General features: G+C 48.1%; 1 protein-coding gene across 2 annotated transcripts; it reads left to right on the forward strand.

Annotated features, from left to right (window-relative positions):
• The first annotated feature begins 2,972 nt into the window (after positions 1 to 2,972).
• On the forward strand, positions 2,973 to 11,518 carry Gjb1 (gap junction protein beta 1). Of its 2 annotated transcripts, none has more exons than XM_021153217.1 (2): positions 2,973 to 3,096; positions 10,029 to 11,518. In XM_021153217.1, the coding sequence occupies exon 2, from the start codon at positions 10,045 to 10,047 to the stop codon at positions 10,894 to 10,896; it is 852 nt and encodes a 283-aa protein (XP_021008876.1). In that variant the 5' UTR covers positions 2,973 to 3,096; positions 10,029 to 10,044; the 3' UTR covers positions 10,897 to 11,518. The 2 variants fall into 2 exon arrangements, with proteins under 2 accessions (XP_021008876.1, XP_029329339.1); XM_029473479.1 differs by lacking the exon at positions 2,973 to 3,096 and adding an exon at positions 9,489 to 9,692.
• Positions 11,519 to 14,603: the final 3,085 nt, after the last annotated feature.

The following is a 14,603-nucleotide window of genomic DNA, read 5'->3' on the forward strand; positions in this document are numbered from 1 at the left end:
CACTTTGTAGACCAGGCTGGCCTCGAACTCAGAAATCCGCCTGCCTCTGCCTCCCGAGTGCTGGGATTAAAGGCGTGCGCCACCACGCCCGGCCTCCTTCTTTTTTTTTCAATTTATTTTATTGCCAAGCATAGTGGCACCCACTTTTAAGCCCAGCATTTGTGAGCCAGAGGTAGATGGATCTGAATTTGCAGCCAGACTGGGCTACAGAGTGAGTTCCAAGACAGCCAGGGCTACACAGAGAAACCCTGTCTTGAAAAACAAAACAAGAAGAATTAATTTCATTTTAATTTATATTTATTATGTATTTAAGTATCTATCTTGTATATTGGTGCTTTGTCTGCATGTATGTCTGTACGCAGCACACATGTCTGGTACCTGTAGAGGCTGAAAGAGGGCATCAGATCTCTCTTGGGACTGGAGTCACAAACCACCACAAAAGTGCTGGGAATTAAGCCTTAGAGTCATCTCTCTGGCCCCAATTTATTATTCATTTTTACTAATGTGCATGTGTCTAAGAAGTGTTTGTCATATGTGCCTAGATGTCAGATAGTTATGAGCCACCCAGTGGAGGTAATGGAAGCCAAATGTAGGTCTTGTGAAAGAGTAGTAATTGAGCTATCTCTCCAGCCCCTTATGCCAGTGATGATGATGACGATGACTAAGGTGACGACAATAATAATGATGGATTCACGGGCATTTTGCCTGCATGTCTCTGTGAAGAATATGAGTTTCTGGTGCCCATGGAGGTCAGAAAAGGGCACTGGATCCTCTGGAACTAGAATTACAGATGTTTGTTAGCTGTAATGTGGGTGCTGGAATCAAACCCAGGTTCTCTGGAAGAGCATCCAGTGGTCTTAACCACTGAGCCATCTTTCCAGCCCCATATGCTAACTCCTAATGGGAACTGCAGAGCTCATCAACTCTGGTGTAGTGCTGATACCAGCAAGTTCTGGAGCTGGAGTGTCTGAATTCAAATCCAGCTTTGTTACTTACTAGCTGAGAGCCCTTAGATGTGTTACTTAACCTCTCTGGTGCCTTAACTCCTCAGATAACATAGGAATATTAATAGTGCCTACTTCATAGAATGACTTTGGGGCTCAAAATAATACTTGTAAAACACTTTGGACACTGCTATTCAGGCATTAAGTACTTGAGAAATGAGGAGCACTAGTCCTTTCCATCCACTCCAAGCTGTACTGAGCAAGAATCACAAAGAATCAAAACATGTCCCTGGGAGACCTGCTCATTCTGAGCAGGGAGGATGGGGGTGGGGGGGTGGATCTTGGGGGGGGGAGAGCAGAAGGCAGGAGGAGGCAGAGGCTGGGGGAGGGGAGGGAGGAGAAACTGCTCTTGAGATGTAATATATGAGAGAAAATTAAAAAAAAAATAGAACCATGACATTTATTACCTGACTCCTTCCCTGGGAATTCTTGCATGGTGTCATATACCAACTTTTGCAGACACTCACTAAAGGAATCCCCTATCTGACTTGAAAGGCTGCCAGTGCTCTGAAACTCTTGGCTGACTGGCTGGTGGCTCCTTGCTGTCCCACAGGCTTGCTTTGTTCATTCCTGTTCTACGCCTTTGCTCACACAGTTCCACCTCTTTGGAATTCTAGCTCTCCCTTCCTTCCTCCACCCATCTTTTCCCTTCTATGCTCAAACCTTGCCTCCTCTAAGAAACTTTCCCTGACTATACCTTCCTCCTCCTCCTCCTCTTTCTTCTTCTTGTCTTTTGAGACAGGGTTTCTCTGTGTAGCCCTGGCTGTCCTGGATGAATGGAACTCACTTTGTAGGCCAGGTAGCCTGCCTCTGCTTCACGAATGCTGGGACTAAAGATACGGGCCACCACACCTGATCCTATACCAGTTTCTTCTTCTCTTCCCCTTTGAACTCCTTCACAGTCTGAATCAGATTCATGTGCCTGAATACACAAAGTAATCACTTTTGTTCTGGCTGTGTATCCTCAAAAGAGTGTTCAATTCCGTTAGTTTGTTGATGTGCGGAGTGTTGGACATTCAACCCAAGACTAAATACTTATACACTAGGCCACACCTCCAGACCAATAAACTCTTTTTTAAGAGTCAGCATGTTCTTTCTTCCTCTGTCCCCCTGACCCCAGCACGGAGCTCTATGCTGGTTTCCCAGTAGGTATCCAGTAAAGGCTTATCTGCTGACTTATCTGGCATAACTCAGACTTGGCCGAGGGAATCTGAGGCCCTGGCTCCGTTTGTGGCAGTGAGATCAAGGAGACGGCAATAAACCCACTCTGCTGGCTTCGCTTGTTTCTTCAGTGGTCCAGGTTGCAAAATGAGCAGGGTCCTCAGGTGAGCCTTCAGTGTGGAGACCTTGAAACTAGATGGATCCTTCAGTTAATGGTTGACATTCTGTTTACCTAAATGATTGCCAAGAGTTCCTGCTTATATCTGACAGTTCAACTGCCTTAGCCCTAAGAGTAGACGATAATTTCTAAGTAGGTTTTATGATTCTGGGATACAACTAGAATTACTGCAGTCTATCTCCAGCGATTAAGTACAAGGAGAATTAAGCAAATGATAGCCTGGTATTGCTCTGTAGGTAGGGAACAAGACCATCTCCCATTTTGACCTCGGGTGTTTTTGTCCTCTCAATTGTCCCTAGTTTTAGAGGCTGGGATCTAGAAGAGATAGCATCCAGCATGGGACTCCTCTGTGCTGCTTGCCCACAAAGTGGGTCTACTGAAGGCTAAGAGTTGGGCATAGCTGGAATGTATTAAGCAGCCAAGTCTAGTTCAGTACCCCACATAGGCCCAGCATGGCATTTTAGTGACAAATGATGCTTCTTTTCCTCTGGGACAGGGCAAGAACTCCAGATTCAAATCCATTGGGACCTCAGGGATCAATTTTGTTTAATGATTGTGTGTGGAACGGGGGGTGGGGCTGGTTAATGTTTCTCTGCTTCCTCTTGGGCTGTGGGCCATGTTAATCTCCAGTCCTGGGCTTGTTGTCCCTCCCCTGGGCTGGGCTTTGACAGTACCTAGTGGCATTGAGCAGACACGCCTGCATACATTCCCTGGGAAAAGGCAATTGCAACCAGGTGTGGCAGTGCCAGGGAGGTGAGGAGTTTGGGAGCTGAGGGAGGGGGCTGTGGTGCGCTGCTATGGTGCTGAGAAGAGGCCTGGGTTTTCCCTTGACTTCAGCATTCAGCCATCTAGGGCTTTTCTGTGCTTCCCTCTGATGTCCACCTGCCAGGTGACCTGCCTGCTTGGATTCTCTCTTCAGCCTCCAACTCTCACCTTCTTTCAGACTCCAAGTTCCTTCTCTTCTCGTTCTTTTTCCTCAGCCAAAGATTCTTCTCATGTCCATGGGGGTCAGACTCCCAGGAAGGCAGACTTGAAGAACTCTCAACATAAGGTGACTAAGGTTGCCTTCCTGAGATACTTTTTGGCATGTGGGGGTGGGGTGGGGAGGGTTCCATGAAATTGTCAAGACAATGCCAGATGCTGCTTTCTTTTCTTGATTATAAGGTAAAGCAGGCATGTACCCAAGAGGATGGGGGAACATGCCTTTCCATTTGCTTGAGGGGAGCAGGCAGGCTCAAGATGAACTTAGGGTAACTGATGGTTAGAAGATGTATTGGAAAGATGGCTCCCAGCTGTTAAAAAGTCATTCCAGCCGGGTGTGGTGGCTCATGCCTTTAATCCCAGCACTGGGAAGGCAGAGGCAGGCAGATTTCTGAGTTCGAGGCCAGCCTGGTCTACAAAGTGAGTTCCAGGACAGCCAGGGCTACACAGAGAAATCCTGTCTTAAAAAAACAAAACAACAACAACAAAAAAGTCATTCCAGCTGTCAGGAGTGGCATAACAGAACCCACAGACTTAGAATATTAGAGGAGGAAAGGAGAATATACACAAAAGGGCTTGTTTTATTTCTTTATTTTATTATTTATTTGAGACAGGGTCTCATTATGTAGCCTTAACTGTCCTGGAACTTGCTATAAAAACCAGGCTGGCTTCAAGTCAGAGATCCTCTTACCTCTATCTCCTGAGTAAGACAGGGGATTAAAAGAATGTACAAACTAGCCCAACCACAAAAGAAGTCTTATTTTATTTTACTTTATTTTGAGTTTTGGGATAGGGTTTCTCTGTGTAGATTTGGCTGTTCTAGAACTCTCTCTGAAGACCAGGCTGGCCTCAAATTCACAGAGCTCCACCTGCCTCTGCCTCCCAAATGCTGGGATCCCACTGCCTGGCCACAAAGACATTTTAATGGGCAGAAACCATTGGTAAGGAACCAATATGCTTTGCAATCTGAGTTTTAGCACATGTTTACCAGATGTGTGATAAGGTACAGCATTTTCCAGACATATGCAAGGTGGCCTATGTCGTAATCCCAGTACTCGGAAGTCTTGAGACAAGAGGTGTGTGAAATCCAGACTAACCTTGCTACATGTGTGAATTAAGGTTGTCCGGAGGATGACAGCCCATGAACATGTAGGTCCTGATAGACAGGAGGCATTCTATAAATGGTGGCTATCACAGTGAGCCCAAGCAACACTAGCAAGGGATGTGGATGATGGAGGAGCAAGTAGCAATAATCTCAGTGATGATAAAAGAATGAGTATCAGCAGAAGCCGGATGAAGAGGCCCTGGCAGGGAGAGGGAGAGAGAAACGTGAATCCATCAGACTGGTCATGGGGAGCAAGCCTGGCTACAGCAGATGGATGACAGGGTAGAAACGAAGCCAGTACCTGAGATACTGTAGCATCACAGGGTGGAGGCAGGGAGATAGCAAGGGAAGAGAAAGCACCAGGTGAGATTGGCTTAAACCACCCCAACCTGATACAAGCATCAAAACCTCCAAAGGAAGTTTCTAAGAAAGTCCCATATCCCTTCCTGACCATAGGTGGCCTGAGAGTCAGGAATGGCACACAGAGTTTGGGTTGGGGGTTTTTCTCTTTTTATTTTTGTTTGTTTTTGATCAGGATCTTATATAGCTCAGTCTGGCCTCAAACTTACTTTGTAGCTGAGGGTGACTTTGAACCCCTGATCCTCATGCTCCCACCTCCAGAAAGCAAATGCATGCCCTATCACTTCTGGGCACCCAGGGCTGCATGTTACTAACGAGGCAAGCACTCTACCAATTGAGCCAGATCCTCAACCCTGGTGTTGGGCTTGAGTAACCTCATCTAGCCCCAACAGGACCTTGTTGCCCAAACCCACAAAACACAAAGATTTGAAAGCAGTTGGAAGGAATGACAGGGTAGGAAGGAAGACCCGGGGGATGACTGGACCATATGTGCACATATATGCCAACTTGCACAGGAGTACAGCTTTGTTGAGTTGTGTGCCCTGTCTCCGAACAAATGCTCCTTAAAAAAAAAAAAAAAGCAGCCATCAAAAGCAGTGCTCTGTTCAAAGGCTTTGAGGAAAATCATTTTGGAATTTGATTCTATTAGTTGGCAGCAGAGCAACTGTCTGTGAAACCTGTTAGTGAACCTCTCTGAGCCTCGACTTCCTGGTCTGAAAAATGGAGATAACATTATAGAACATTATAGGTGATCTCCTACTTTGGTACTATGCTCAAGTGCTGTGCAAACCTGAACTCAGAGCTTGTCACAACCTCAGAAACCCTATCTAATTAAACACAGAAACAAAGCATGCCTGGTGCAACCCAAACCATATCAATAGCTGGACTTTAACCTAAAGTCAGGGAAACAGTTTGGATTTCAAAATCAGGTCACTTCCCTGAATGTTTTGAAAATGTGCCCTTTAGCTATTGGTGTTGACATAGACAAAGCAAAACTTGAATCCCAGTGCCCACACAAGGGCTCTCAGAGACCCTAAAGGGAGCTACTGGCTGTGGCCCAGAAAACTCGAGAAAGAGGCAGAGAACTTCTTCGAAGGACCTAGAAACTTACAGTTGGTCAGGATGGTATATGGGGCACCTCAGAGAGGAAAAGAGAGAACACCTTTGAAGTTCATGAGAACATCCTGAGGAAAGGAAAATGGACAGAATCCGGAGGTCAGAGAAACCCTGGGAAAAAAGAGGAAGGAAGCGTCAAAGTGCCTCAATCCTGAGCAAATGGGGAAAGACAAGTGGTAACTCTCAGGTGCCATAGAAGTTATGGAAAGAAGATGGCTTTCCCATCAACCTTACCTCTCTCAAAGCCCATCTCTGTCACGTGGTAACTGCATGACCCTCAGGAATGACCTTTTTTGTTGTTTCGTTTTTCTTTTTCTTTTTTCTTTTTTCTTTTGGACAATGTCTGTGTAGCCTTGGCTGCCCTGGAACTAGTTCTGTAGACCAGGCTGGCCTCAAACTCATAGATTCTCCTGCCTCTGCCTCCTGAGTGCTGGGATTAAAGGCGTGCGCCATCACTACTTGGCAGGGATGACCTTTCTTTTCGCCTCAGTTTCCTCCTCAGTGACAGGAGGCAAAGAAACAAAAACAACTAACACCCTCTCTCCCTAGGTTGTTCTTTAATTTTTTTCCCTTTTATTTATTGTTAGCGCATCTGTGTGTGTATTTATAATGTGTATGTGTGTCAGTGTTGGAGCACGTTAGTGTCATGCAGCACATGTGGAAATCAGAGGACAACTTTCAGGAGTTGGCTTTCTTCTCAGGTCATCAGGCTTGCATGACAAGTGTTTTTGCCTGCTGAATCATCTCAACGTCCCCCACCCCCAACCCTCCTTAGGCTCACAGAGGAGACTACATATTCAAGAGCTTGGCACAGTCCAGCATACACTTGGCAAATGCTTATTCTGCAGGAGTTGTTTTTTTTTTTTAATTACATTTGCGTGTGTGTGTGCATGCACCCATGCGTGCGTGTGTACGTGGAGTTAGAGAACAACTTATGGAAGTCAATTCCCTCCTTCCACCATGTGAATTCTGGTATCAGACTCAGGTCACCAGTCTTACAGCAAGCACCCTTGCCTGGAACTAGTTCTGTAGACCAGGCTGGCCTCAAACTCATAGATTCTCCTGCCTCTGCCTCCTGAGTGCTGGGATTAAAGGCGTGCGCCTCAGGAAACTGAGGCGAAAAGAAAGGTCATCCCTGCCAAGTAGTGATGGCGCACGCCTTTAATCCCAGCACTCAGGAGGCAGAGGCAGGAGAATCTATGAGTTTGAGGCCAGCCTGGTCTACAGAAGGTTGAGCCACCTTGCTATCCCAGGTTACACACAAAGCAAGTCTCCAAAACCGTGACCCAAAGGCCAAGTCCAGTTTGTGAAGCCTAATACAGCTCATTGGCAAAATCATCATTTTCTTCCTTATTCCCTCCTTTCGTTCTTTCTTTTTTTCTTATTCTTTTTCTTTTTTTCTTAAAAAAGCGCCTCAATCCTGAGCAATCCTGAGGGAGGGGTTGAAACAGGGTCTCTCCGTGTCTCACTAGCTATCCTGGAACTCATGCTGTAGACCAGGCAGACCTCGAACTCTGGAGAGCTTGCCTGCCTCTGCTTCTGCAGTGCTAGAGATAAAGGTGTGTAGCACTACAACTGGCTTTTTTATTTTTTGAGACAGGGGAAGGAGGTCTCACTTTGTAGCCCTTATTGGTCCAGAACTCACTATATGGACCAGGCTGCCCTTGAACTCAAAGCAATTTGCCTGTCCTTGCCTCCCCAAGTGGTGAGATTAAAGATGTGTCACCATGCCTGACAGTGCCTTTAAAAACAAAACAAAACAAAACAAAAAAACCAAACTAATGAAGAAATATCATTTAGAGAAGTGACTTATGTCCTGTAGACTGCACCCTCTTCCTCTGACTGCTATATTTTTCTGATTGAACCTCACTAAGTCACACAAACTGGTCTAGAATTTTTATCTGTGTGTGTGTGTGTATGTGCGCGCACACTCAGGTGCGGCACAGGGTCAAATGTAACCCAGGTTGACCTTGAAATCATGTAGCTGAGGCTGCCCCTGGCTTCTTGACCCCTCACTTTCCAAATGCTGAGATTACAAGTGTACATTGGCGTGCCTGCTCTGGGTCTAAAATTTCTGAGCTCAAGTGAGCCTGCTGCTTTAACCACCCTGCCCCAGCCAGCCGGGATACAGGTGTGTGCCATCTGCCCTGATCTCCTGTTGCTTTCTTCTCACTCCTCAATTATTTCCCATGCCTATTTCACTGCCCCTTTCCTCTCCAACCAAGAGAGCCATCTAGAAATGCATAGAAAGCTTGTGTGCCCACCACCCTGTCGTAGCGGTGCCTCCCTGGGTAAGGGAGAAAATGCATTGCATTCTGCTGCTTTTCTGTAGGTTCAGGCTTACGGTGCTCTGCTTCATCCAGCTGCTGCTAGCAAACCTCTTTTCAATTTCAATGGCTGAAGTGGTGGGAGGTGCGGAGAGGCTTTCTTTGTCTGCCTAAGGGAAAGAGGAGAATTTCCTCCCTAGAGTCACTGGCATGCTCATAAGCAGGAGATTACAACGCACTTGACATGGGGGCCAGGGCAGCAGCAACTGAGCTGTCTGTTGTATGGCAGACACTCTAGGTTAACCACACAGTAGTGGGAAAAGAAAGGAGAGGTCTTGGGCTTGGCAGATCATTTGGCTGCCTAAGGCAGCATTGTTTCCTCTTCCAGAGATGGCTCTCTTAACCCCTTGATCACCTGCTGGAGCAGGTATCTTCTTTGGCTCCCAGTGCAACCCTGGGTATGGTCCCATTAACAGATGAGCAGGCAGGCTCATCAAAAGTCAGTAACTAACCCAAGGTCACTTTAGGTAAAGAATCAGATATAAACAGAAGCTACGTAACCCTTACATAATACATCATCCAACCAACCTGCTACTTTCCTGGTGGCTTTATTACTATCTCCCTGGCTTAGTCTCACCAGGTGCCCACCTGCTAAGCCCCTGGAGAGGGCCCCTTTCCTGCAGCTTACAAAGAGATGAAGAGATACTCATAGTTCCCTTGATTTGGAATGTGCTCACAGCTAGACAGCTTCCTTGATTTTTGTGTTGTAAAATACAAAGTGACATCAAATTAGCTGTCTTTTCTTTTTTAATGGCTAGCTTTTTCTTCATCGGCGAAAGCACAAGAAGTCTGCTGCTGTAAGAGTCAGGTCTGCTGTTTCAGACTCTTTTGTGCTTCATCATTTTTAGCCATGGTAACTTTGAGTGGATAACAGGATTGTTAAATGGCTCAAAAGAAAGAATGCCTGGGGAAATAATTAGTAAAGTTCCTGGCTTGATAAACTCGGTACCCTGGTTTCCTCTCTTCTGGCTCATCCACACCCGGAAAGGGACCTACGCCTAGGAAACCTGCTGCTGACCCTGTTTCTGGTAGAATATAGGGGAAGGCCTTAGTCCAGAGGACCCTGATTCCCTGGGGTCCTGGCTTACTTGCACCTGTCTGTGTTCTATCTCCCTCCCCCAGAGCCATTATTCTGGTGGGGCCATGGGGCGGGTGCGGCGATGGACCGGGCGGGCACAGAACAGGTGGGTGCAGGCTGGGTGTCCGGCGCTGGGACACAAGTGCTCTGTGTGTAGGGTGGGCGGAAGTCAGGGCGTTTGATCTGAATTCTAAAGGGTGTTGTTCAGCGCCCCACAAAGGTCCCATTGTACAGACACTGGGTATAAAGCAGCATATGACTCTCTAGCACCGGGAGGCGATGAATTGGGACGCAGGCGCGACCACAGGGACCACTCCCCCTACACAGACATGAGACCATAGGGGAGCTGTCTGGGTGGCCTCAAGGATAGGCGCTCCCCGAGGTAACCGGGCTATCTGGGTTTGCCATAAGTCAGGTGTAAAGGAGCTGGGGCGGGAGGTGGGGGTGATGGTGCATGAAGAACGGGCTAATAGCAGAACAAGATAGGCCTGGTGACGAAAGGGACTCAAGAGGAGCAAATGCTGGATGTATGTGAAGAAAGGGGATGGAGCTCAGAGAGGTTAAGTCAAGTGAAGGAGGAAAGGCTGGCACCAAGAGGGAAAGCAATGATCACCCTTCCTTGCCCTTAGAAGAGATGGGGGCAGGGGAGGCAGCATGACTATGCCCAGCTTCCTGCCCTGACCTTTTGACGGCTTGCTTCCTGCCTCTTGTTTCACAGGTGTGAATGAGGCAGGATGAACTGGACAGGTCTATACACCTTGCTCAGTGGCGTGAATCGGCACTCTACAGCCATTGGCCGAGTATGGCTGTCTGTCATCTTCATCTTCAGAATCATGGTGCTGGTGGTGGCTGCTGAGAGCGTGTGGGGGGATGAGAAGTCCTCTTTCATCTGTAACACCCTCCAGCCGGGCTGCAACAGCGTCTGCTATGACCATTTTTTCCCCATCTCCCACGTGCGCCTATGGTCCCTGCAGCTTATCTTGGTTTCCACCCCAGCTCTCCTCGTGGCAATGCACGTAGCTCACCAACAGCACATAGAAAAGAAAATGCTACGGCTTGAGGGGCATGGAGACCCCCTTCACCTGGAAGAGGTAAAGAGACACAAGGTGCACATCTCAGGGACACTGTGGTGGACCTATGTCATCAGTGTGGTGTTCCGGCTGCTGTTCGAGGCTGTCTTCATGTATGTCTTCTATCTGCTGTACCCTGGCTATGCCATGGTGCGGCTGGTCAAGTGTGAAGCCTTCCCCTGCCCCAACACAGTGGACTGCTTCGTGTCCCGCCCCACCGAGAAAACCGTCTTCACTGTCTTTATGCTCGCAGCCTCCGGCATCTGCATTATCCTCAACGTGGCGGAGGTGGTGTACCTCATCATCCGGGCCTGTGCCCGCCGTGCTCAGCGCCGCTCCAATCCGCCCTCCCGCAAGGGCTCGGGCTTCGGCCACCGCCTCTCACCTGAATACAAGCAGAATGAGATCAACAAGCTGCTGAGCGAGCAGGATGGCTCTCTGAAAGACATACTGCGCCGCAGCCCTGGCACAGGGGCCGGGCTCGCTGAAAAGAGCGACCGATGCTCAGCCTGCTGATGCCAGTACCAGGCAACCTCCCATCCCACCCCTCCCTCACCCTGCCCAGACCTGCCCCTCCTTCTCCTACGCCGGTGAGCAGGCTTCTGCCTGATAGGGATTACTCCACCAAACCTTCCCTCCCTCCCCACTCCCCTTCCTCAGAGAGCCTTCTGTCAAAGACCTGGCTGGCTGGGGAGTGGGGAGCCACTTCTACAACAGGGCTCAAGGTTATTAAGGGTGTGGGCAATTCTTTCTGCCTATATACCCTTTCCTCTTCCCTCTCCCTGAAACGAGGGATGAGATGTTCTGAAGGTGTTTCCAATTAGGAAACTAATCTTAACCCCCATGCTGTCTGGTACCCCACTTTGGGAGTCATGTCGGTGGGGAGGGATGTGGGCAAGCAGAGTGGAGGAGGGGCTCTGCCTTGTGGATGGAGAAGGGATGGGAGCTTGCCTTGCTGCCTGCCACGGGGGGGGGGGGGGAGAAGAGGACACATCTAGGGTGAGGGAGTTATGGAGAGAGAAGCAGGCAGATAAATCGGAGTGGGGATTGGTCAGGGCTGCCCCCAGTCCCCAGTTCCCAAGGCCCCTCTCTCTGCAAGTGTTACACATTAAACAGGATTTTACAGTAAATGAAGAGATGTTTTGAGTGTTTGTTGAAGTTTTTTTTCTCTGGAACCTTCCTCTCTGGCCTCCCCCAGGATAAGCTGGCCTTGGTTGGCATTTTGCTGATCGGGAAAAGAAAAGGGCAGAGGGAAGAGTGACTTGAAGCTGCAAACAGGAACCTGGCAAAGCCACCATCTGAGCCTCCTCTCCCGCTTTTCCTTGCTCTGCTTTGATTGGTCATTTACTTATGTCTTTCCCGTTGTTTATCGTCTATGGGTAGCTAATTCACATCCGTCCTTTCTTTGGTTTTAAAAATAAATGACAGCCTCTTCTGGAGAGACAGAGAAAATGCTAGAGAAATTTCTAAGAAGAGAGAGAGGGAGGGAGGGAGGGAGGGAGGGAGGGAGATAGAGGAGAGAGAGAGAGAGAGAGACTGACACTTTCCCTGGCTACCTCAGCTAGGCTCTTCCCTATACTGACATCACTGTCCATCTCCTCCCTGGGTATTCAGCATCCGATGCCCTGTGAGTCCCTGACTTCTCTCCCTCCTCTGTATAGGACCCCAAATTCCATCTGCCTCCCCAGTCCACCTCCCTTGGTACTCTCTGCACTTGATCTTAGCCAAAAGGCCAAGAAGTGATCCTTGGTACTCTGTGAACACTCAACTCCCCAGGACTCTGCCACACGCAGGTCAGGCACGTCCCGGCCAGCCCCCACTCCCACCCCCACCCCTGTGTGTCAGCTATTGGAGGAAAAGTCCCAGGCTTGGGACTTGACAAAGCAGAGTCCAGGCCTAGCTGTGTCACTTGTTTGCAAGGTGTGCCCTATCCCAAGCCTTTCTCCCTGTGTGTAAACACGGGCTGGCCTAGCACCTCTCCCAGCTCCCTCCCACACTTGTCTGTGGTTCTAGAGGACCCCTCCCCAGCCCTACAGAGCCTTCCCCGACTGACACTACCCACACAAAGTGCCTCAGGGTCCAAGCAAGTTTTCCCTCTCAGCCATCCCATCTCTGAGCTGGACAGAGCACTGCCCCCACCCCCTCTCAGAGTCTGTGGAGGAAATGTACCAGAAATGAAGAAAATCAGGTGTGTTTCATCAGAATCGTTTTCCCACTGGAATAACTTTTTTTCCTTTCTGAGAGAAAGCATAAAATAAAAGAGAGAAAACAAGTTGGGTGTAATGGTACCTGAGTTAGAGGCCTAAGCTACATAGTTCTAAGGCAGCTTGGGGCATACAATGTGAGACCCAGCCTCAGCAACAAGCCACTCCTTTCCTGTGAGAAATTTCCTTTCTTCTTAGACATGGACGGCACACTCTGTCAGAGAAGAGGTTCTTATGTGACTGACAGTGGGCTGCAAAGTCCTTTTCCTGTGGAAATCCATCCCTGCCTTCCCACACCAAGCATAGACCAAGAGAAAGATTTCCTGTTTTGAAATTCCATCCTGGGGCCTGGGGTGTAGCTCAGTTCATAAGTAGAGTGGGTTCCTAATTGCCCTGGATTCCATCCCCAGCACCCCAATTAATTAACCCTAGTCCTTGAGGGAGCCTTGTACCCTCTCCCAAGTGCTGGTCATCTCAGAAATCTACTTGTCTTCAAAGATTACAAATACAAGCACTGGGTAGTGGCACAAGCCTTTTTTTTTTTTTTTAAAGATTTATTTATTTATTATATGTAAGTACACTGTAGCTGTCTTCAGACACTCCAGAAGAGGGCGCCAGATCTTGTTACGGATGGTTGTGAGCCACCATGTGGTTGCTGGGATTTGAACTCTGGACCTTTGGAAGAGCAGTCGGGTGCTCTTACCCACTGAGCCATCTCACCAGCCCGGCACAAGCCTTTAATCTTGGCACTTGAGAAGCAGAAGGAGGAGCATTTCTATGAGTTCAAGGCTAGCCCAGTCTATGTTGAGAGTTTCAGAATAGCTAGGGCTAGATAGAGAGAACCTGTACACACACACACACACACACACACACACACACACACACGAAGACTCCAATTCCAGATCAAAATGGGTAAAGGCCGGAATAAAGGTGGGACAACAGAGCTCTCAGGCATTAGGAGCTAGAGAGAGGATAGGACACATAACTCTTGTGTCCTGCTAATCAAGTAGAAAGTGGCTGAAGGAACCTCGAGGGGCGCTCCATGGAGGCAAAGTCTCAAGGAGGTAGCAGGAAAGGCTGCCTCAGGAAAGTCCTTTTCATCTGAGGGAAATGCACTGAGGGCTTAGTATGTATTGTAGTGTGATGTGCTAAGCAAGCAGGGTGTTGGAGTTAGGAGATGAGTTTGGCCCTGATGGCCCCTTCTACACTTTAACCTTAGCCCGTCTAGGTCTCAGCATTGGAATCTGTAAGTTTAGACTACATAATAATTGCTCTGTCTTTTACAGGGCTTCTCTGAGAATCAAACAGCGGTGTTCAAAAACTGATTATAAATTATAAAGCTAATAATGGTGCTCAAGAGATGACTTAGTGGTCAAGAGCACTGGCTGCTCTTCCAGAGGACAAGGATTCAATTCCCTGCAACCACATGGTGGCTCATAACCTGACAGTAACTCCAGTTCCAGGGGCTCGGACACCCTCACAGACATGCGTGCCGGAAAAACCTCAATAGATGTGAAATAAAATTTTAAAAAGTTTAAATAATAGTAATTAGAAAGATAAGGAGTTAGGCATGGTGGCACACACCTGTGATGTCAGCACTTAGAAGATGGAGGCAGGAGTGCAAGACCAGCTTTGGCCAAACAGGGAGTTCAAGGCCAGTCTGGGCTACATGAGACCCTGTCAGAAAAAAAAAAAAGTTAAAAGAAATAAGTTATAAATGTAAGATGTTTTCATAGGCACTCAGCAGGTGTACTAGAGCTCTCCCGGACACCGAAGGCAGGAAATTCAATTCTACTGGGGATGAAGCTTCTGCAAAGAATTTAACTCTAGGGCTGGAGAGATGGCTCAGTGGGTAAGAGCACTAACTGCTCTTCTGAAGGTCCTGAGTTCAAATCCCAGCAACCACATGGTGGCTCACAACCGTCCGTAATGAGATCTGACTCCCTCTTTTGGAGTGTCTGAAGACAGCTACAGTGTACAGTGTATATAGTAAATAATTTTTAATAATTTTCTTTTTTT

The sequence above is a fragment of the Mus caroli genome, chromosome X (assembly GCF_900094665.2).
Source record: "Mus caroli chromosome X, CAROLI_EIJ_v1.1, whole genome shotgun sequence".
Lineage (NCBI taxonomy): Eukaryota > Metazoa > Chordata > Mammalia > Rodentia > Muridae > Mus > Mus caroli.